This window comes from Heteronotia binoei, chromosome 4 (genome assembly GCF_032191835.1).
Source record: "Heteronotia binoei isolate CCM8104 ecotype False Entrance Well chromosome 4, APGP_CSIRO_Hbin_v1, whole genome shotgun sequence".
Classification (NCBI taxonomy): Eukaryota; Metazoa; Chordata; class Lepidosauria; order Squamata; family Gekkonidae; genus Heteronotia; species Heteronotia binoei.
The window spans coordinates 24223235-24245127 of NC_083226.1; the positions used below are offsets into that span (position 1 = coordinate 24223235).

Here is a 21893-nt window from a genome sequence, read left to right on the forward strand (position 1 = left end):
TTTGTTTTGTTTTTAAGTTTAATTTTGCTTTTATCTTTATCTATAGACGCACTTTATTTTGAAAGTTTTGCAAATGCTCCTTATGTATATGCTCACCACCACAACAAATCCAGGCTACCTCAATTGCCTGCCAGCAGCTCTAATCCAACTGCCAATTACTGCTGTATTCTAAGGTCAGTCCAAAAAGGTGGCCTCTGCAGTGGTATACACCCTCAACCCTTTCCCCCAATGCATGCCATAGGCACCTAGCCATCGCCACAATGTTCTGGACTTGTTGGTGCGTGCCAAACCTGATTAATGGGCCCCCCTTTCAACTTTGCAAACGATCCTGTATAGAGACAGTAAAAAGGCACCTCTTCCCTTATGCCAAGACGTTGACTGCCGTGCATCTTGGGGATACCCTCCAACTCTCTTCGCTACAAATCTTTATGTTTTTGCTTGAGGTTTCTCCCCTGTATGAGAACTATCCCTGGTATGGGACATCACTCCTGCACAAGGTTTCTCCCCTGGCGAAGACCATCCTTCCACTCGGGGTGCCTCCCTTATACAAGACATCCCCCTGGGGCAAGGATTTTTCCCAACACCAGATCCCTCCTCCACCTAAGACTTTTCTCCCACTCGGGGCTTCTCCCCCATATGGGACCTTCCTACTGAGCAAGGTTTCTCCCCAGTACAAGGCCCCTCCTTGGGTCAAAACTCCCTCACCTGGGGTTTCTCCCCTGTATGAGACTTCCCACCTAAGTAAGATTTCTCCCCAATATGAAACCACTTCCTTGCTGAGAACCTTTCCTCCACCCGGAACTTCCCTCCGATATGGGACCTCACCAGACTAAGGTTTCTTCTGAGTACACGGTCCTTCCCTTATCAAGGACCTTTCCTCCACCAAAGGTTTCTCCCCTGTATGGGACCCCCCACTTGAGCAAGGTTTCTCCCCAGTATGAGGTTCCTCCCTTGCCTAAAACATCCCCCGCCTGGGGTTTCTCCCCTGTATGGGACCCCCTGTCTGAGGAAGGTTTCTTCCCAGTACGAGGTCCCTCCCTCACCTAAGACATCTCCTCTGCCTGAGGTTTCTTCCCTGCATGGGACTCCCCACCTGAGCAAGGTTTCTCCCCAATACGAGGTCCCTCCCCTGCCTAAGACACCTCATCCGCCTGAGGTTTCTCCCCTGTATGGAACTCCCCACCTGAGTAAGGTTTCTCCCCAGCATGAGGCCTCTCCCTTGCCTAAGTCATCTCCTCTGCCTGAGGTTTCTCCCCTGTATGGGACTTCCCACCTGAGGCTTCTCCCCAGTATGAGGTCCCTCCCTTGCCTAAGACATCTCCTCTGCCTGAGGTTTCGCCCCTGTATGGGACCCTCCATCTGAGTAAGATTTCCCCCCAATAGTCTCTCCCTTGTCTAGGACCTCCCCTCCGCCTGGAGTTTCTCCCTTGTAGGGGACCACACACCCAAGTAAGATTTCTCCCTGGCACAGAGTCTCCTGTTTGTCTAAGACCTCTCGTCCACCAGACGTTTCTGAAGCCACCCCCCCCAAAAAAATTCTCTCCCACTCCATCCCCACAATGGCTAACCACACTAAAATTCTCTCGCTTAACTGCAGAGGCCTAAACAACAAAATCAAAGCCAAGAAGATCACAGCTGCCCTATCTAAACTTCGCCCTGATCTCTTTGTACAGGAAACCCACATAAAAACACAAGGCTCCCCCATTCTCAAATTCAAATAATTCCCCAAGCGATACTCAGCCTCAGGCACTTCCAAATCCAGGGGAGTTGCTATTCTGTTTTCAAAACACACAATTTCACTGTGCTGCCTCAGAAATAGATCCCCAAGGACGATACATATTTCTAAAAGGGACCCTAAATGGAACGCAGTACATGCTAGTGTCCCTATATGCTCCAAATGAGGCACAATATCAATTCATAGAAAATACTTTTACCAAACTTTCTCTTTTCCAAGAAGGACACGTAATCATAGGGGGAGATCTTAATATGATCCTAGATTCCAAACTAAACAGGTCCTATACCAGAGTGCCTAAACAACATGTCAAGTCAACTAGGCTACAGGATCTCCTAAAACAGCTCCATCTAAATAACATATGGAGGCTACAAAACCCGGGATCCAAGGACTACACCTATTTCTCCACCAGGCACAATATATTCATGAGAATTGACTTCTTTCTAGTTTCTGACTCCCTCATTCCTAAAGCCCTACACACCGACATTGGTTTGTGAATGCTATCCGACCATGCCTGGATAGAATGCACCTTAAACCTCACTATCGAACAAACATGCACAGCATCATGGTTTTAAATAAATCTCTTTTATTCAATCAAGATGCATGTCAAGAAATCGAAACCCAATTCAAAATTATTTTAAATCTAATTCCTCCTGTGGAGTACCGTCTGAAGTTGTTTGGGATGCAGTGAAGGCGGTCATACAAGGAAAATGCATCTCTTTAAGTGCAGCCTGTAAAAAAAGAAATCAAAAACTTAGAGATGACATTCTTGAGAATATCAAATCACTTGAATTAAAACACAAGCAAAGCAGGGATGCCCCTTATCCCACTTACTCTTCACCTTTGTAATAGAATCACTGGCCAATATAATCCGCCAATCTGATAAAGATCGTGGCATCAACATCCAAGATAATACCTTTAAAATCAACCTATTTGCCGATGATATTGTCCTATTCCTATCTAACCCAACTCAATCCCTGGAAGAGTTGACACAAATATTTCATACCTTCGGGGCACTGTCAGGATTAAAGGTTAACCCAGCCAAAACGGTGCTGTACCCCCATCAAACTACTGCCACAAACGCAAACACACATCAGATGACTACCAGTGGGTCGAAGCTATGGACACAAATACTTAATTTGCTTCCTGCAATGGAAGCATTTATCCAAGGTGAACTATACCTCTTCAGAGCTCTACCCCTCGAGCTGTCACTGATTCACCTTTTGCAAATGGCAAAATATGTTTCTAGACTTTATCTGGGGCTATAAAAAGCCCCAGCTTTTGGAAATATTTCCATTGCTTCCTGCTTCCAATGGAAGCATTTTTCCAAGGTGAACTATGACAGATCATTCACAGAAATCTCTAATTATTAAAACAATGGGATATGACCCACCTCTCTTGGTTAGAACAAATGAACATGGTAAAATCATTTATCTTCCCTAAGCTGCTATACCTCTTCAGAGCTCTACCCCTCAAGCTGTCACCGACTCACCTTTTGCAAATGGCAAAATATGTTTCTAGACTTTATCTGGGGTATAAAAAGCCCTGGCTTAACATAGCTGTTCTCAGCAAATCGAAAACACAAGGCGGGTTAGCAGTCCCGAATGTGAGATTGTACTACCAGGCCAATATACTGTCGGACATGTGCAGAATACTATATAACAACCCCTCCCCAGCATGGACTAACATTGAAGAAGCCCACATTACTCCATGCAAATACTTTGAATTCATCTGGCTCAAAAAAGCAGCCAGACCACAATGGCAAATAACCCATTCCTTAAGGCCACTATAACAACATGGGACCAACTGAGACACCGTCTAGCACTGAACATATCTCCTATCTCGACCTTCCTTGGCCAACCCTGGTTCAAACCAGCCCATCTCCCAAACACCTTCCCCACATGGAGGCAAGCTACCCTAAAATATTTCACAAACATTACGTCCAAATCTAAATTACTTTCCAGAGATAATCTAAGGGAAAAAATCTTAACACCCCACTACCATAGTTTGAATACCTCCAAGTTCTGCACTTAATGGACAGCCCAAAAGTCAAAGAGGGAATGAAACGCCCACACACAGCATTTGAAACCCTAGTTACACGACCTACTAAAGAGAAGAAAGGAATTATCTCGCAAATTTACCAAATCCTACTCCCCCTTGCTTTTGCCAAACTCCCTCAATATACACACTCATGGCACAAAGAATGTAACACAAAACTAACCTCCACACAATGGGAATCAATCTGGTCGACAGATGCATTCCAAACCAAATCCCTAAATATCTTCCAACAAAACTTTAAAACACTTTCCAGATGGTATCACACCCCTGCTAAATTTGTACACATGATCCCCAATTACTCACCCCTTTGCTGGAGAGGATGTGGCAAGGTAGCGAACTACGTCCACTGCTGGTGGGAATGCCCAACGATGCAAACCTTCTGGGTAACAACCCTATACCAAATACTCAACCTGACTGGTATTTCACCCCTGACTGGACCCCCAGTTGATCCTCCTTAACCAATGGCACGCTACCAAATACCTGAACACAAGCGGCCCCTCATGACAACCCTCCTTTATTGCGGCTAAGTCAGTCATATCCCAAAGGTGGAAAAACTCTAAAACCCTTACCCCTGCCACCTGGCTCTCTAAGATCTGGGATCATCTGATCATGGACAAAATCACCTCGAATCTAGAACAAACAGAACCATATGAATCTTATCTACAATTTGTGACCAAATGGTCCCCAATCCTAGAAAAAATTGAAACAGAACCTTGGTATGTTAACTCCTTCAATAGGAATACAGTATACAAAGAAATTCTTCAACTGTAATCTTCCCCCTCTTCCTGTAGCTTAGTAGTGTGTCTTCATATGCACGGAAACCAACGTACTTTTGTCAACTGTTTATTATTAATTAGTGTATTGTTTTATTGTTTAACTTGTTGTTGTTGTTAGTTGTTTGTACATTGAATTAATAACATCTCCATGACTATGTACTATTGCAAACCACAATAAAAGTTTGTTTATTAAAAAAAAAGGAAACCCATAAATAAGCAAAGCCAGATCCCTGCCCCCAAGGAAACTACCACCTATATATCGTGAGAAAGGGAGAGAGATAGCAGAGGGAGGGGAGGATGGTACAGACAACAGTAACACAGGATGAATGCAAGCGTGAAAACTTTTATAGTTTGAATTGTGTTTGTCAATCAGTGGAAAACCAGAGAAGAGACTAGAGCCCTGATGTTATGTTGGTCTGGCATATTCCCTATGTGCAGAGGTGAGCTACTGCATTCTTCTCTTCTGAAACTTCCAGCTGGTCACCAAAGAAAGTTCCTCCATTAGTTTTTAATACAGGAGTTATTCCTTTGATTTATTAGCTAAAGGTATAAATAGGAGACCCTCTGCCTTCAGCTTCTTTGGTTTGTAGGCTGCCTCTGCCTCATAAGTTTGAACATCAGAAGAGCCCTGCTGGATCAGACCAGTGGTCCATCTTGTCCAGCATCCTGTCACACACAGTGGCCAACCAGTTCCTCTGGAGGGCCAATCACAGGGCATAGAGGCAGAGACCTTCCCCTCCTGGCTCTGGGATTTAGAGGATTAGACCTCATAGTCTTTCCTTCCTCTCCAGTTCTTGCATTCATGGGCCGAAACTCAACGTCTCTGGCCCAGGCTTGCGTCTGGAGTTTCTGGTGCCTCTCTTCCACTTCCCTTTCATGGGAACACTCCTCTTTTTCTTCCTTCTCTGCTTGTAGCTACTGTCTTTCCAACTCCCTGAACCAAATCTCTGCTTGATGCCCCCGGCACGGGCTGACTTTGTGTAGATGATGCACTTGCTCCTGCTAGGATACATAAATTCACTAGGAGGACCTTTAACTCATCCATAGACAGATTCTCACACTCGGTCTGCCTTTTCCTGCATTCCTCAGCTCTGGTTGTTTATGAACCTCAGCAGTGCCACGGTGTCCATGTTGGCTACTCTAAAACTAGCCTTGCTCTGTAATGTGAAAACAGAAGTCGTCCCATTGCTCCACCTGTGCGTTTGCACAAAAACTTTTTTTAAAAATTGGCCAATTTATTTCTTCACTGATCTTTGCACAGTCTAACCCACTACTGCTTCCTCCTGAAGGCACAGGAGCACATTTCTTCACAAGGCTTTCCAAAGCCCCGCCCAGTCCTGCTGAATGCTGATTGGCTGGCATTCTGTGGTGTTGTTGCCTGTAATAGGCCTCAGGAAGTTTCAGCTGTTCTCTACACACACAAAAAAACCCCTCCTTTTCCTCAGACAACATTCTTCTTTCCCTCTATTCAGAGATCTCCATTTCTCCACTGCTATCTTCTATTTGTTTCCTCAGCAGCCTCCTACAGCTCTTCTACAGGGACAAGAAAGAACCTTTTCCCTGTCTCCCTACACCACCATATGGGAGAGTGTATATAAGCTTCAGTTCTGAGTGAACTGGCAATTTGGAGAATATGTTAACTACAAGCGGACACTTGTATGGAAATCCCATTCCTTAACTGCTCACCATATTGCCCCTTGTCCTCACACAATCACTTCATTATGCCATACATACAACTACTTCAGATTTGAGCACAAGTAGCAATTATCTCCTGTAACTAACCCCAACTCCTCTCTACAGAGATGTGATCTATGGCCTTTTCCTCTTCCAGTTTACAAGCAAGCATGTTGGTGATGTCATAATGCACAGTGCCTAGATCATCAAGGTTTTGTGCATTCTTACCATGTAACATGGCAACCAGCCAGAGAATGGGAATCAAGGAGAACTTGGAAAGAAAATGTCAAGCATAGGGAATGCCAGTTCTAGTTCTATGCCAGTAAAGAAAGGGCTGATAGGTAAGCCCAGCACCAAGCCCAAGGAAGAGGGACAGACGTCGCGAAAGATGATTGTGAAAGAGACCAGAGCTGTCGTCATTGATATCGGGACTGGGTCCTGCAAGTGTGGATTTGCCGGAGAGCAGAAGCCAGCCCACGTGATCTCATCGACTGTGGGTAAGCATATCCAGGAGACAGCGAAAACAGGAGACAACAGGAAAGAAACTTTTGTCGGCAAAGAATTTCAGGATGCCAGAATACCTCTGAAGTTTGTCAACCCTTTGAGACATGGAATAATAGTGGACTGGGATACCATCCAGGACATATGGGAGTATATTTTCCACAAGGAGATGAAGATTCGGCCTGAGGAACACGCTGTCCTGGTGTCAGACCCTCCCTTGAGTCCCACCACCAACAGAGAGAAATATGCAGAGATGCTCTTTGAGACGTTCTGCACCCCTGCCATGCACATCGCCTACCAGTCCAGATTGTCCATGTATTCCTACGGGAAGACATCGGCCCTCGTTGTGGAAAGCGGCCATGGTGTTTCCTACGTTGTTCCCATCTATGAAGGCTACACTTTACCAAGCATTACAGAAAGGGTGGACTACGCCGGGTCCGATGTCACCCAATACCTCATGAAATTATTAAACGAGTCTGTGAAACTGTTCTCAGAGAAAGACTGGAGGACCATAGAAGACATCAAAGAGAACTACTGCTTCACTTCACTGGACTTTCAGCAGGACTCCGCCGCACCTCTTGGGAAACACGAGATTGAATATGAGCTTCCTGACGGGCAAGTAGTCCGTATTGGCAGAGAGAGATTCATGTGTTCTGAAATGCTCTTCAAGCCGTCCTTGATAAACTCGCAGCAGCTGGGCCTTCCTCTCCTGACCGTGACGAGCCTCAACAAGTGTGATGCCACCCTCAAGAGGAACCTGATGAGCAACATCCTGCTGTGTGGGGGCTGTACCACCATGAAAGGCTTCTCTGACCGCTTTCAGAAAGAACTAAGTAAGATATGCTCGAATGATAAACCCGTTTTGATAGCTTCCCCTGAAAGAAAAACATCTGTATGGACGGGAGGCTCCATCCTAGCATCCCTCAAAGCCTTCCAGCAGCTCTGGGTTCACAGAAAAGAATATGAGGAACGGGGTCCTTTTTACATCTACAGGAAATGTTTCTGAGTACCCATCAAACAGATGACTCTCTCTCTCTTCAGCAAGATGCAGATTGCTTGATGAAATCTCCTGTGTTCTTTTAACCCCCGTAATATCGATTGCTCTGTAAGAACTGGTTTACCTTCTATTCTTACATTAAAGAATCAGTTGATGTACTCCGCAGTTACAAAGTGGTCTTCTGTTTCTTGACACAAGTGGCATATAGAAGGGGCAGCAGATTTGTACACATAAAATTCTCCTGTGCAAGTGATTTAGGCCAGCTTCCCATGTACATTTTCTGGGATTATATTCACTGAATTCAGTTAGACTTTATCCTGAGTAAATGCACACGGGATCTAGAGTGCTGGATCTGGTCAGGAAGACTCTGGTTCAAATGCCCACTCTTCCACAAACCTTGGGCCAATCTGGCAATCTAATGTACCTCAGGGTTATTGTGAGGATAAAAAACATAGGAGAACTGTGTATCCTTCAAAAATGTAGTGGCTGTAGACTGATCCTATGTATCTTCTAAGGAAACGGTCTATCCACCCAAACTTCAGTGATTTTTTCCCCAAGCTTCCTTACAACATTGTTTTCCATTTGTTACATTTCTAGGGTTTCTTCATCATTTCTCCATGCTTTTTTTTTCAAATTGGATCAAAGGTGGTTTGAAACTGTATGGAGAAATTACAAGAAACGAGAAACCACTGCAGTTCAGAGCTCAAACTGCAGGAAAACCCCCATGTGAAAATACCCAGAAATGGGTTTGAATAAAGAGGACCTGCAACCGCATGGTGCAATTGGGAAATTTTACACTCTGGACTTAATGGCCTTATGGGAGGGGAGAGCATATGACAGTAATGCATGCTTCAGATGTGAAATTCAGCAAATTTGTCTTAACACCATCTTCCAAGATAAACAAAAATGGCATAATCATGGTGAGCTTACTGCTGTCCCTCCCTGATAACACACTTAAGACAGCAAGAGCAAATAAGCATGATGTGTTTCCAGAGATGAGTCTTCAAACGTTCAAAGTATAATAAAGTTTAATAAATGAATGAAAAGAACACACAGTCTGCTCAGGCTTTCAGGCTGAACAAGGGTACAAAGAGAAGGTGAAACATGTTCTCTGTACTTGATACTTATTCTGCATTGTGTTTAATTAGGAGAGGCTGGTATTATTTGAAGTGGCAGTAGCTTAGAGTTCAAAAGAAAAATGAAAGGGAAAACTCCCAACTAAAAATGAATTAGGTAATCAAAAAAGCTAAGAAAAACAAACCACAACAAAATATATGTTAATACAGAAAATAGGGGAAAAAACCTGACAAAATATTTAATATAATCTAGAACAGCATATTTTGTATGAGTTTTTCATTTTCTGTATTAACTTTTGTGTTTTGTTCATTTTGGTTTGCTTTTCTCAAGTTTTTGGTTATCCAAATAGTTTGGCTTTCAGTATTACCCCAGATCTCATGGGGGTGGACTTCTGCATTAACTTCCATATTTTGTTCATTTTGGTTTGCTTTTCTCAAGTTTTTTGTTATCTAAATAGTTTGGCTTTCATTATTACCTCAGATCTCATGGGGAGGGACTTCTCCCCATTATCACTCACCATGTGGACAAGATGACGTCTCTAAGTAAAGACATAGCCCTTCATGATTTGTGGTCCTACAAGGAGAAGAGCAAGATGGAAGAGAGCTTCTTCTTTGAGTCCAGCGAATTTGTCCCCTACTGAGGTTGTTCAGATCTTTCTGCTGCAAAAGGAAGAGAATATTTTCTAGCCATTTGGCTGTTCCCTTCTCTCACACTATAGGGACAACTGATAGTCAACCATTGTTCTGCTTCATCCAGATCTATTTGCATATATTAACTCCTAAGTGTCCTGTGCTTGGGCCTGATTGTTCTACCCCCAGCCCCCTCCTCCCTGCCAGCTACAATTAGTAGCTGGGTTCCCCCACCTTGGACAAAGCATAGTTGAATTATAGAGTTTCCTTGTTTGCCTTTTCAGCAAAGAAGATGAGATCTAAGGTAGCACTGAAAGAGACAGCTTTTTAGATAACTGTAGCTTGATATGTTTTAAGCCATTTTAACCACTAAGGTTTTGTCTGTTTATGTTCCTTGAGGTTTTACCGAATTTGTGATGGCCAATGGCTATATACAATAAACTGCTGCTACTATTAGTGTTCCCTCTAAACTGAGTTAGTGTGAGCTAGCTCACAGTTTTTTTAGCCTCTGGCTCACACATTTTTGTCTTAGCTCAGGAAAAATGGCTCCAGAGCAAACGTATTTTTCGCTCCATAAGATGCACCTGAGCATAAGACGCACCTAGTTTTTAGAGCTGTTTGTGTGAATTTAGAGGCATTTGTGCGAATTTTTTGCAGTATTCGCTCCTTAAGACGCACACACTTTTCCCTCCACTTTTTTTGGGGGGGAAGTGAGTCTTATGGTGCAAAAAATACGGTAATTTATGCAGGAGCTCACAAAGTAGAATTTCTGCTCACAGCTTAAAGGGAACACTGACTACTACTTCTACTACTGGGGTGAATTCTAGGGTGGGGGGCATTTCTCTATGCTAAGGAATCCTTCATGTATTCCTATCTGCATTTTCCCAGATATTCACATACTTGGTCTCTTCTCAGTGTCATTGCGTTTGACGTTTGCTTCCATGATTGTTCAGTATGACATTGCTAGTTTCTGGAGGGTTTTCTTAAAATTATGAAATATTCCCAACAAAAAAAAATCTGCTGCAAAGCAAAGCTATTTTAAACTTTAATTGATACTTCTTCCTGAATTTATAATCAATTCTGGCCCCAGTCACCAATGTGACATCCTTGCTTTTCACAATCCAACCCACGTTTGTTCATTTAGTAATTTAAAATACTTAAAAACCATTTCTGTCCTGAAGTGGGAACCAAAGCAGGACACAATAACACAAACCCCTTGTAAGTGCAGTAATAACACCATACCACATCAAAAGAATAAAACCTGCAAATATTTTTATCTACCTCAAAACAGCCTCCGGAATAGCTCAGTTTTACACAGCTCTGTAAAACCAGGAGGGTGGCACAGAACAGTTTCGCAAGAAAAACTAGGTTGTGGCAGATTTTACTTGCCTGACTAGAAGAAGCCGCTGGTATAGATGGAGCTGCCATCTGGGTTCCTACCATGAGGAGATAGTCCTTTAAGTATGTGATTCATACTTCACAAAGGGCTTTTAAGGTAACAAGCAGTGCCTTGAGCTAATGAGACCTAATATTTGCATGCAGCACAGATGTTCTGCCTCTGAGTCATGGTCCCTGGTGCAAAATCATCAGCTTGCTCCGCACAGAAACAGAAGCCTGTCCTGGAGCAGGGTGAGTGCGGAATCAGCCCAAATCTAATCTGACCGGCAGTTCTCTCCATGGTCTCATGCGGGGATCTTTCAGATCATCCACTATTTGATCCTCTTGTCTGGAAATAGTGGAGACTGAATGTGGGAATTCTGTCCAAGCAAGGGGAGGGGCTATGACTTAGCAGCAGAGTATTTGCATGTTGAAGGTCTCTGGTCAAATCTTCAGCATTTCCAACAAAAAGATCTAGCAGCAGTCGATGTGAAAAACCTCTGAGAGCCTGGAGAGTCACTATCAGTTTGAGTAGAGAATCTGATTTTGATGGGTCAGTGGTCTGATTCAATTTAAGGCAGATTCATGTTCCTGAGACCTAATATTTGCATGCAGCACAGATGTTCTGCCTCTGAGTCATGGTCCCTGAACCTGGGGCTCAAAGCTTGGATTCAGCACTTACTGTATTACCTTAAATTAATCGTGCTGGCTGTGATTCAGCTGATCTGATGGTAGCCAAGAAGAATTCTTTGCTGCTCAACCCCACCTCACAGGCCTTCAAATGGACTCTGTTGTTCTTGGTCAGATTTGGCATATGTTTTCTGCAAATGCCACCACAGAGGTGAATTTCCCACACTCTTGAATTCTCCCTGCTCTGGTGTAAAGTATACAGGGTTCTACTTGAGCAAGGAAGAGTAAAACAGAGAGTGACCTTGTCTGTACCCCCTTTCCTCCAAGAGTTTAGTATCCCAGGTCTTCACTGAGTCCTCTATGGATTCTTTGTTTAGTCTCTCAAAATCCCCCCAGAGCATTCTGGAATTGTCCAGAAGCAGAGCCTTCTAGCCACACTCAGCAGCCCTTGCAAGGGAACGGTCTAAGCAAAGCATAGATTGTGTAGGTAGTTCCTTTATCAGACCACTGTTGATCCTTTTCTTTCACATGATTGCAATAGTATAACTTTAAAAAAATTAGTGATAAGTCAAAGGCCACAACCCGCTTGCTGCTATTTTTAATGTCCAGAGCCTCACACAAAGGAATAATAATGGTGGCAGATCCTTTTGAAGAATTCATTTGTATTAGATCTGAGTGTACTCCAAGGAAAATAACACTGGAATGGTCTTTGAAGAATTCATTTAGGTTAGGCCTGAGTGTTCTCCAAATTCTGATTCCTTGATTAGTGACATCAAGTGCTAACCACATTTATGTGGTTCCTCAAGTTTCGCCCCTATAAATTATCTTTTTGTACTAGATGTGCCAGTTTTGCAAAAGTATGGCATAGGTGGATGAACTTAGTATCTGCTGGTGAACTTGGTATCTGCTGTTCTTGTCATGGTAGCCATACTACTGCTCCCCCTTCAGACACCCCCCTATTCCTGGTTAATTAACCCCTCTCCTGTTAAAGTCAGCACAGTTCTTCATATTGATTTTGCTAACTTTCCACCTGCTTGTATTATTTATGTTGTTCAGTGTTTGTGAAGAGGGATCCCTGAATAATTAATGAATACCCCTATAATAATAAATGAAAATATGCTCTTGCCTTTAAAAGCAAAAAGAATGTCTGATGCAACATTTAGAGTGACTGTTGGAGGCCACACAGCCCAAATGGGTGTGGATAGAAGGTTGTAAAAGTAGATGAGAGGCCCAGAGAAGCTTCTGTTAAAGCTGATAAGGCATGGAGACAGCGGAGTGGAAAATATTAGAAATTACAGGAAGGAGGGGCATGTGGAGTAGATAAGGGGGAGGCTTGCCTGCTTGTTTTGGGGTTGAATAAAAACGGCTTGCATGAGGAAAACTTTAACTTCGTCATTTTGGGGCTTAAGTTCTGCTTTGATGTCAAAGTAAATCGTTTCATACCAAGCAATGTGTGGGGCTCCGTTATTTACCTGCTATATTTGCATAATAGTTAAAATTATTGTTTGCAACTCAGAAGCCAGGTTTTTGCCTAAACAGTACAGTTGAGCTTGGTGAGGTGGGGGAGATTATCACAGGTAGTTTGCATTAATTCTCTTGATTACTCTCCTAAGGAAAATAGCCAATAATACTAATGCAGACTTTGGAGATCAAGCTCATGTTATCAAGGGAATTGGGGAGGGGTTGTGCCTCAGTGGTAGATAAGGCTGCCCTGGTCCGGGACGGAGGAAGCTGATCTTCCTGCCACTTGGGTGAGCTGCCACCACCTGCTCAATTTAGGAACAGGAATCCCAATCCCCCTTTCCAGTTCTGGGGCCTCTAGGCCCTCTGCCAACCCAACACCTGGTTATCACAGAGACCAAAGTCCTCCTTTGGGAGACCCCTGGAGGATTGGCACCCTTGCCAACTGCATGCTTTCCCCCTTCCCTGGACTGCCCTCTTACAATAGCACGGTCTAAGGCAGTTGGGGAAACTATGTGCGACTCAAGATTATAACAAACAAATTTATTTTCATTATATAACTATTTACAGGCATATTAAAAAAAAAAAAGTTAACGGAAGCAATGTAGGGCAAAAACACTCCTTCTCTCCCTATTCTAATACTTGCCCTGACCATACCTTCCAGAACAGATAGACTCACCAACTCAACTGAACTCAAACTGAAGACTCACCACCCAAAATCTGCAATATAAATTGCGGTTCCCACCCAGGAACTGGTTTCCCCTCCTGCAGCCTTCTGGGAGACCAGCCTGAAAGACTTCTTGTCTCTCTAGGAGGCCTCAGAATTGCTGCTTCCAGACAGGAGGGGAGGAGGAAAAGAGTAGGCCCAAAACCTTCTTTCAGTTTGACAGCCTCTTCCTGCCAACTCACAGAACCCTAGCCTAAAATGGCGTTTCTCCACAGGAATCATGGGTCTTCCTCCCACCCCATGTTGGTGAAACGTTGTGCGCTTGCTGCTGTATGTCAGTCAGACCCAGTTTTGGTTATTATCAGCTTTCCTGAGAACAGCAAATGGAGGGAATGGAGAGTTCTTGGTTTTTCATCCTCACTGCTTCCCCGTTATTAAAGTCATTGCTTCAGGCAGATCAGTGAGCAAAGCCTGCCCTGCTTTTCCACACCTGGCCTTGCCCTGCCCGCCATGGAACATGCCCCGAGGCCCTGAGCATGAGGTAAGTGAAGCGTCCCTCCCTTTCCAACTAAACAGTTCTGCAGTGCTTGACCCCAGCTTCTGGGTGGGGCGAAGGAGAGGGATAGTATCTGTTTCTAGCGTCAACAACCTATTCAGCCCTGGGGTAATGCAGTGAGTGTGCTCTGTTGGGGAGGGCTATTTTTGCCCCACACCACTGGGGAATATGCAGCTGGGCAAATAGGTCCCCCACCCAAGCTGTTTCAGGACTGGAAAACAATGCAGGAGTGAAAGGTACACACCCTTTCACAGTGTGCCGCAGGGACCTGCAAGCCTGGGGGTTGGTTTCCCATCAGGTAACTTGCAGGTTCCCACAGCAGACCAATCCCCTGTCTCTGGAATATACAGAGACAGGCCTTGCTTTTAAGTCAGGCAAGAGAGTGAGTGGAGGTGGATGGATGGGTGGATGCAGGCCTCATTTTTGGCAGGAGCTCACAGGAGCTGAGCTCCAGAACCTCTTACTGTGCTCTTTTCTGCTTCTCCCCACCACCAAACACTTGCTTCTGGGCTCCATTGTTCAACCCCCCTGTGAGAATTTTGCTGGACTCTAAGATTTGACAAACTTTCTAATATTTCCCCCCACCAAAAATGGGAAAATAACCAAAACATATAAAGCAGACAGACATAAATCTTCATTATGCCACCGAGGCCACATAGGAGAAAGTAGTTTAAAAAGGATTATGGGAGTAAGATTTTATTATGACAATTATAATTCAAGAAGCATTTAAAGGGAGATGCTGAGCTGATATAATTTAATACACCTTCTGGTGATGTCAGGGGTGTGCGGCATATGCAAATGAGTTGTGCTAATGACCTCTTTTTCTACAAAATTACCCCTGGATGGAGGGATGGCCTAGCAGCCACTGGGAGTGGGGGTACTTACAGTAGGGGGGCAGCCATAGCGTCTGGGGGGCAAGTGCTCAAGTGTTGGCCCAGTGCGATGCCAGTGCTTCTGGGTTATGCTCAAAGTGACATCACTGTGCAGCAACAAAGATTGCCACCCCCACCACTTCCCATTTTGTTGGCTTGCTTCCACCTGCCAACAAGATGAGTGTTGGTGGGCATCAGAAAGAATTAGCATGGGTTTGCCCACCATTAGCGGGCACCTGGGAAGCAATTATAAATGGACAGATAAGATGGACAGATAAATCTGATTACATCAATAAAAAGTGCACATCATGCAGTTTAAGTAAAACATTCTGACTTTATTATTAACATAGCTGGGAGAAAATAATTTTTTCATGTAGCGAAACTTTGGAAATGTGTCCATGCATATGCGTTTGCAAATCCTCATTCAGCTGTGCTGGAGGCCGATACAACAAAGGCATGAGCCATCCCATACCCAAGGGGCTAATAGCACAGGTGCATATTTCCATGCTGGCCTGTTTGTGCCAAGCCAACCCAGATGGGAAAGGTACGGCAAGGTTAAGAGACCAAGCCCGCTGGGCTAAGAACAGGAAGCTGAGTGGGAGGAATACACCAGCCGGCCACTTCAGAGCCAGCCCTTCCTCATAGGATCTAAGAGGCCTCAACGTGTGGTTCCAGTCAGCTCTTTCCTCCTCGCACAAGCTTGAAAAAAGCACTAGGATAGTTTCATCCCCCTCAGAGATGGGGACCCTCCTGTTGTTGCGGATGTTGTGGTGAAATTCTTAGCATGGTCCAGCTGCAAGAAACAAGCTGGCAGTGGCTGCAGTGCATACAACTGAATGCTGTCTTAGGGAGCAGGGCTCAGAGTGCCTTAAGCCTATTGTGCACTAGCCCTGGAGTTACCAACCTCCAGCTGCGGCCTGGAGATCTCCCAGAATTACAACTGATCTCTAGACTGCAGAAATCAGTTCCGCCAGAGAAAATGGCTGCCTTGGAGGGCAGACTCTCTGACATTATACCCTAGTGAGGCCCCCTCCTCTCCTCAAACCCCCACCCTCCACAGGCTCCACACACACACCCCACCCCAAATCTTCAAGAATTTCCCAACTTTGAACTGGCAACCCCAATTAACATAGTGTAATGTTTGCATGGTCAGAGAGGCTAGGAGTTCAATATGGACAACACCTAACCTTCTTGTATTTGCTAAGGCCTCCTAGCACACAAATAACTGACAGAGAATATTGTGCCAAGGATGTGAATTAAGTTGATTTTCTGGATGTTGCTCTGACAAGTTCTAGGAGTAATCTAGATGGTAGACGGCAAATAAAGATATTTTCTTTATAGTCTTGTATTAGTTTTGCCAGCAGTTGAAGGAAATATTCAGTACAACCATTCCCTGCCGTTCTAAAAAGCAGCCAATGGGGTTTGTAGGGATTCCTTCCCAAGCTCTACACATCCTTGGCCAATACATAACATTTTATATAATTATTCCCCCCACCCCTGGCCCCGTTAGGTTATGTACATTTTAAATAAGGCAGCAGGTTAAATAATAGAACACATTAGTTTAGATAGTCACTCTTCCCACAGCAAAAGTCATCACTGAATTGAGACAGCCATCAGTTTTTCCAGGGTTGACTTCTGAGGGGGGTAATTCCAGTCAGTCTCTGACAGACCCACACTCTGAAGGGAGCCCTTCCGATCGCCGCCATTCCGCCAGACGCTTCTTGAACCATTTCTGAGGGCAAAAAGGAATGGGGCAGGATAAATACAAAGCAACTGAGTTGGTATGACACCTCAAGATGTGGGGCATAATAAAAGACATCCCACCACGCTCAAAATCTCTGTCCTCATGTGCTCAATCTACTTTGTATCAGCAGAAAGCTACTATACAACTCTGTTCTCATTGTGGTGGCCATTTCCTTACTTATTTGTTTATTGTTGATGCGCTGCTCTTCTCCCCATAGTGGCTTAGCACATCGTTCTTCCCTCCTCTGCTTTATCTGCGCAAAAACAACCCTGTGGAGAAGATTAGGCTGAGAGGGTGTGACAGGCCAAAGACAGCCAGAGAATGTCCACAGCAGACTGGGGATTTATTGATTCATTTACGCCCCACCTTTCTCCTCATTGGGAACCCAAAGTGGCTTATGTGGTTCTCCTCACGATTTTATCCTCACAGCCACCCTCTGAGATAGATTAGGCTGAGACAAGAGTAACAGGTCCAAGGTCACTCGGTGAGCATCCATGGCATGAGTAGGGATTTGAACCTGGGTCTTCCAGATACTAGCCCAACACTCTTCACCAGTACACCACATTTGAACTTGGGTCTCCCAGGTCATTGGAAATCAGCTAAACAGCACCACTTAACACTGTTTCGCTTTAACGCAAACTAGATGTCACAACATCTTCATGGCTGCCGTAAGAACTCTGTCACTATTTTAAAGTGTTCTTTTGCCCTCCCCCCAAATCTTTTGAAGTGCCAAAACAGCCACCAGAGGATGTGGCCATTTTGGCAGTTGATAAAACAAAAGGGGTGGGGCTCAGCCTGTGACAACATCTTTCTGGTGGCCATGAGGATGCCTTCACATCTAGTTTGGGCCTTAGTCTGACACTCTAACCACTGAGCCATGCTTTCTCTCCTTTCCACCTTTTCAGGAATCCCTGAAGCAGACTGAGGGGAGCTGCTCCTGCTCTCTCCCATTTTGTGAGCACTCTCATACACAAACACTTCTGCAGGCATACGCACTAAAAGTTGGACCATGGTTCACCTTGCAAGACTAGCAAGCCAGCCAAGGCCTCGGGGAGGCAGCTGGATTTACAACACCCTCAACAACCTCCACTCCTGTTAAGTCTGGGGAGATAACAAATCTCAGTTCTGTCAGGCTTCCTTCAGTCCACCTCATTCCCTTCCTTCCCAGATCCCTAACGGCTGATTTATGCAGGTTGGTATAACCCCATTTCTCCTGGAGCCTGACAGCTGTCACAGCCTACTCAGGCTCCACACCCCTTTGTCCTGGAAAATGGGCCATCACATGCCACAACTGCTTGTTCAGCATTTGGGAAGCTTGTGGCAAGAAGCAAAACATTCTGCTTCTGCCCACGGTGAAGGAAAGGTAAGGGAATGAGTCAGTGGATAATAATGCACTGAGCGCATCCATGAGGGTAACTTTCTTGTATTTCATCAACCGAAGCAGCCTTTTGGAGGAGGAGGGTGGAGAACAACGCATGCCACCCCAAGTTCCCTGGAGGAAGAGTTGTGGGGGAAAGGAAAGACTGTGATCACACGCATAACGCACTTTCAATGCACTTTTCAATTTGGAAAGGAGAACCAGTTTGGAAAGTGCATTGAAAGTGCATTATTTAGTGCATGAGATTGCAGCTGTAGCGTAACAAGAGGCTTTTCTGCATTAGTTTTTTTGGTGGTTCTGGCCCCATATTTGTTCAGTTTATTCCCTGATTTCCACTCACATTTTTGTGCCTTTAATTTTCACTTCAGTTCTTGGTCACCTCCCCCTCCCCCTTACCATTTTTTCCTGGCTCTTTTGAGACAACTTTTACCCCAGTGTTTTTCTGGAAGCCAATCTTGAGATGGGTTTTTCATAGTGCGTAATGTTTCTGTCGGTTTTCTTTTCCCTTCCAGTCCACTTTTCAATGATTGGACTCTCATCGTCATTAAACCACTCCTTCACCCCCCAACAAGTGATTGCAATTTTTTTAAAGACCATAAAATAGTGATATAACTCTGTAGTGCTGCAGTTATAGTTTAAGCAGGTTCTCTGAATTCCTAGCTTTCGTTTAAAAAAAAAAAAGTAAATATCCCCGTCTGTCACAGGGCTATACCTTCTTCCTTTTATCTCCACGAGAGAGAGAGAGACTTACTTTTTTCACTAAAATGAAAGCTAGGAATTTAGAGAACCTGCTTAAACTACTATTGCAACATTTCAGTGTCATATCACTATTTTAGAGCCATCTGAAAAAAATACGGGAGGGTGCTCTGACACCACCAATAATGACAACAAAGATGACAGCACACTCCCTTAGAAATTCTCATTATTTAAGCCATGTGCAATAAATTAACTGACTCCACAACTGTGAGCATGCATGGGGAAGAGGAAAGATGTGCAGGACAACCATGCCCAAACCAATTCCAGCACTCCTCTATCAGCTCTCAAGAAAATCCGGAGTAAGTTGAGGGTGTGGGAAAGGTCCAGAATGAGACAGAATGGAACATAAGTATTTGAATTCTGCTTTACTTCATTAATTCTGTCAGATTAACTGCCACATTGTGTGTGTCTGCATGGTGTGCGTGTGCATGGGGGGGATATCTGTGGATATATTGCTGCCTTATTTATTCCCAATGTACCTTCAGGCACTGTGTGTCATACTTTCAAATGCAGAAAAAGAAAATGTGGAAAAACTTATAGCTGGACCTGGAAAGAAGACAAAAATGGAATGTCGCCATTTTCTTCTGGGCTGCATTCACACAGTTTAGCTGCTGAACTGCTGTTGGTTTATGCCCATCATTTGCTGCAGGATTTTGCTGTGTGGGCAACCCAATCCAAAGGCAAATGACTGCCATAGCATGACAAAAGCACAGCATCCAACAAAGGCTGAAAACAGCTTTGATAATCAGTTATTTTTTCTCTGCATTCTGAAGAAGAAACACAGAGAACATTCTCTCTTGCTCTTTCCCCCACAAATCTGGTTAAATAAACAGTTCCATTTGTTTTTCTCTGTTTTGCAGGGTGTTTATTTTTACACTGTTTAATCTACTGTTCTGCCAGAGTTTTGAGCACAGTATGGTTGCCAACTCCAGGTTGGGAAACTCCTGGAGCCTAGAGAGGGAAGAATTTAGGGAGGGGATGTGATGCCATAGAGTTCAACTAAAAAAAGCAGCGATTTCCTCCAGGGGAACTGATCTGGAGACCAGTTGCAATCCTAGGTTGCCAACTTCCAGGTAGTGGCCGAAGATCCCCTGCTGTTACAACTGATCTCCAGGCAGCAGAGATCAGTTCACCTGGAAAAAATGGCCAATTTGGAAGGTGGATTCTGTGGCATTCTACCCCCACCGAAGCCCCTCCCCTCCTCAGGTGCCACCTCCAAAATCTCCAAATACTGACAACTCTAACACCGGGCCCTACTTGGAGCGCAGGGCTTTTTCTGTTGCAAAAACTCATTTAAATATTAGGCCACTCCCTCCTGACGAAGCCAATCCTCCAAGAGCTTACAGAGCTCTTAGTGCAGGGCCTACCTCTTGAAGGATTGGCTACATCGGGTGTGTGGTCCAATATGCAAAGGAGCTCCTGCTACAAAAAAGCCTTGGAGGTTGCAACCCTAGCCGCTGGCTCTTGGGGGTGGACAACAATCCATGTCACTCACCAAGGTCTCTTCCTCAGATAGCCCGGCCTCAGCAGCAATCAGGCAAAGAGTGGTGGGGTCGGGGTGCTTGTTGACTCGGTTGAAGTTGAACTCCAGGATCTCTCGCTGTTCCTCGGTGGGACTGGCAACCTTCTCGGAGGACATTTTCTCTGTTTGTGTTGGCTTCAGGGAGCTAATGAGCTGCAGGAAAAGACAGCAGGAGATCAGAGTTAGAGCCAGGGAGAAGGAGGTCTTTGGACTGTCCTTGGTGCCAGAATGCAAATAAATGGCTTGGATCCACCTGAGTATTTCTTTTGATGGAAGGGTTTTCGCCCACAGAGCACGACTTTCTCGTCTCCGCCCAGGCTGCATCGGGAACAGAAAGGCAACGAAAGTCATGCTCTGCGTTGGAAGAAATTCATCAGTGGGAATGTGCCAATGAAGCCAAGCCAATTTTTTGCACATGTTTGATACGTGGCATTATTTTTTTATTTCGCCATTCATCTTTTAAATATATTCAAGCTTGAATGTGAAATTTCCTCCCCTCCCCCCTTAATTAAATAATCAGAATACTTCAGATTTATGCATGTCTCTTAATCGTCTTAATTTTGGCATTTGCCAAATATGACATCTCGCAGAACATCAGCTGCAACGTGCTAAGCACCATAGTCTGTCAGCTTCCAAGTAGTATAAAATAATAAATACCGTTGCATGACCTCAAGAGCCATCAAAAACACAATACCGTTGCATGTCAATGTAAAGTGCTTGCAGATGAAAACCCCCGTAGCTTGTCAACCATAAAATGCTGTTGTACAGTCAATGCCAAATTGCAAATGATGGAATTAAATAAGTCACATATCAGATATTGAGATGGAATGTGACTGGATTGCAAGCACAATAAATATCATCTATTTGGAAATGTTCAGACTCCCTGTTGAATAACCCACAGCAAAAATTCACATTGCAGAGATTTTATTTTATTTCCATCCTAGGCAGCTGGATTTAGCAGTCTTATGGCTATCTATCCAGCAGGAACTCATTTGCATACTAGGCCACACCCCCTGACACCAAGTCAGCTGGAACTGCCTTCCTGCTAAAAAAAAAAAGCCCTGCACACCCCCCAACCAAACCTATCACTTGATAGCTTCAGAGATTTCATCCACACACTTCCCAGCATAGCCGCTAGAAACTTTTTGTTTTAATGAAATGTAAGCTGAAATTCATCAGAAGCTGAACTGTGTGTCCAAAGGCCAATTGGTATGGTTTTCTTCCTGGGCTCCCACAGAATCTTGGCACATACGGGGACCCCCAGTGAGCTCTTGCCTTGTTAACTGTGTTCCAGGGTACACTAAAGCTGTGTGAGAGAGAATTGCTAGTGCCATGAATGAATTAAGTAAGCAAAGGCTTCTGAGAGTTCCAAGTGCCCAGCCGTAGAAAGGTTCCTATATTATTATAACTCACTGCAGGGAATATGTTAAAACTGCCAGATCGCTTAATCAGAAGGAAGGGATCATTCAATCGCTCATGACGCAGC

The 21893-nt window shown here is 44.4% G+C and overlaps 2 protein-coding genes across 2 annotated transcripts; one reads left to right on the top strand and one right to left on the bottom strand.

Annotated features, from left to right (window-relative positions):
- Positions 1–6464: 6464 nt before the first annotated feature.
- LOC132569925 (actin-like protein 7A) lies at positions 6465–7852 on the top strand. The gene has a single exon (XM_060236361.1). It carries the CDS (start codon positions 6524–6526, stop codon positions 7745–7747), a length of 1224 nt encoding a protein of 407 aa, XP_060092344.1. The 5' UTR covers positions 6465–6523; the 3' UTR covers positions 7748–7852.
- Positions 7853–15321: 7469 nt separating this feature from the next.
- HOPX (HOP homeobox) lies at positions 15322–20581 on the bottom strand. The gene is made up of 2 exons (XM_060236362.1): positions 20381–20581; positions 15322–16739 (listed from the first exon to the last, which is right to left on the bottom strand). The coding sequence occupies exons 1-2, from the start codon at positions 20522–20524 to the stop codon at positions 16662–16664; spliced, it is 222 nt and encodes a 73-aa protein (XP_060092345.1). The 5' UTR covers positions 20525–20581; the 3' UTR covers positions 15322–16661.
- Positions 20582–21893: the final 1312 nt, after the last annotated feature.

What these genes read in the sequence shown, in the direction of transcription:
- HOPX (XM_060236362.1), bottom strand. Translation starts at nt 20,524, where the DNA reads ATGTCCTCCGAGAAGGTTGCCAGTCCCACCGAGGAACAGCGAGAGATC. An exon ending in TATCTGAGGAAGAGACCTTG is followed by an intron (nt 16,740 to 20,380) that starts GTGAGTGACATG and finishes TTTTGCCCTCAG; the next exon opens with AAATGGTTCAAGAAGCGTCT.
- LOC132569925 (XM_060236361.1), top strand. Translation starts at nt 6,524, where the DNA reads ATGTCAAGCATAGGGAATGCCAGTTCTAGTTCTATGCCAGTAAAGAAA.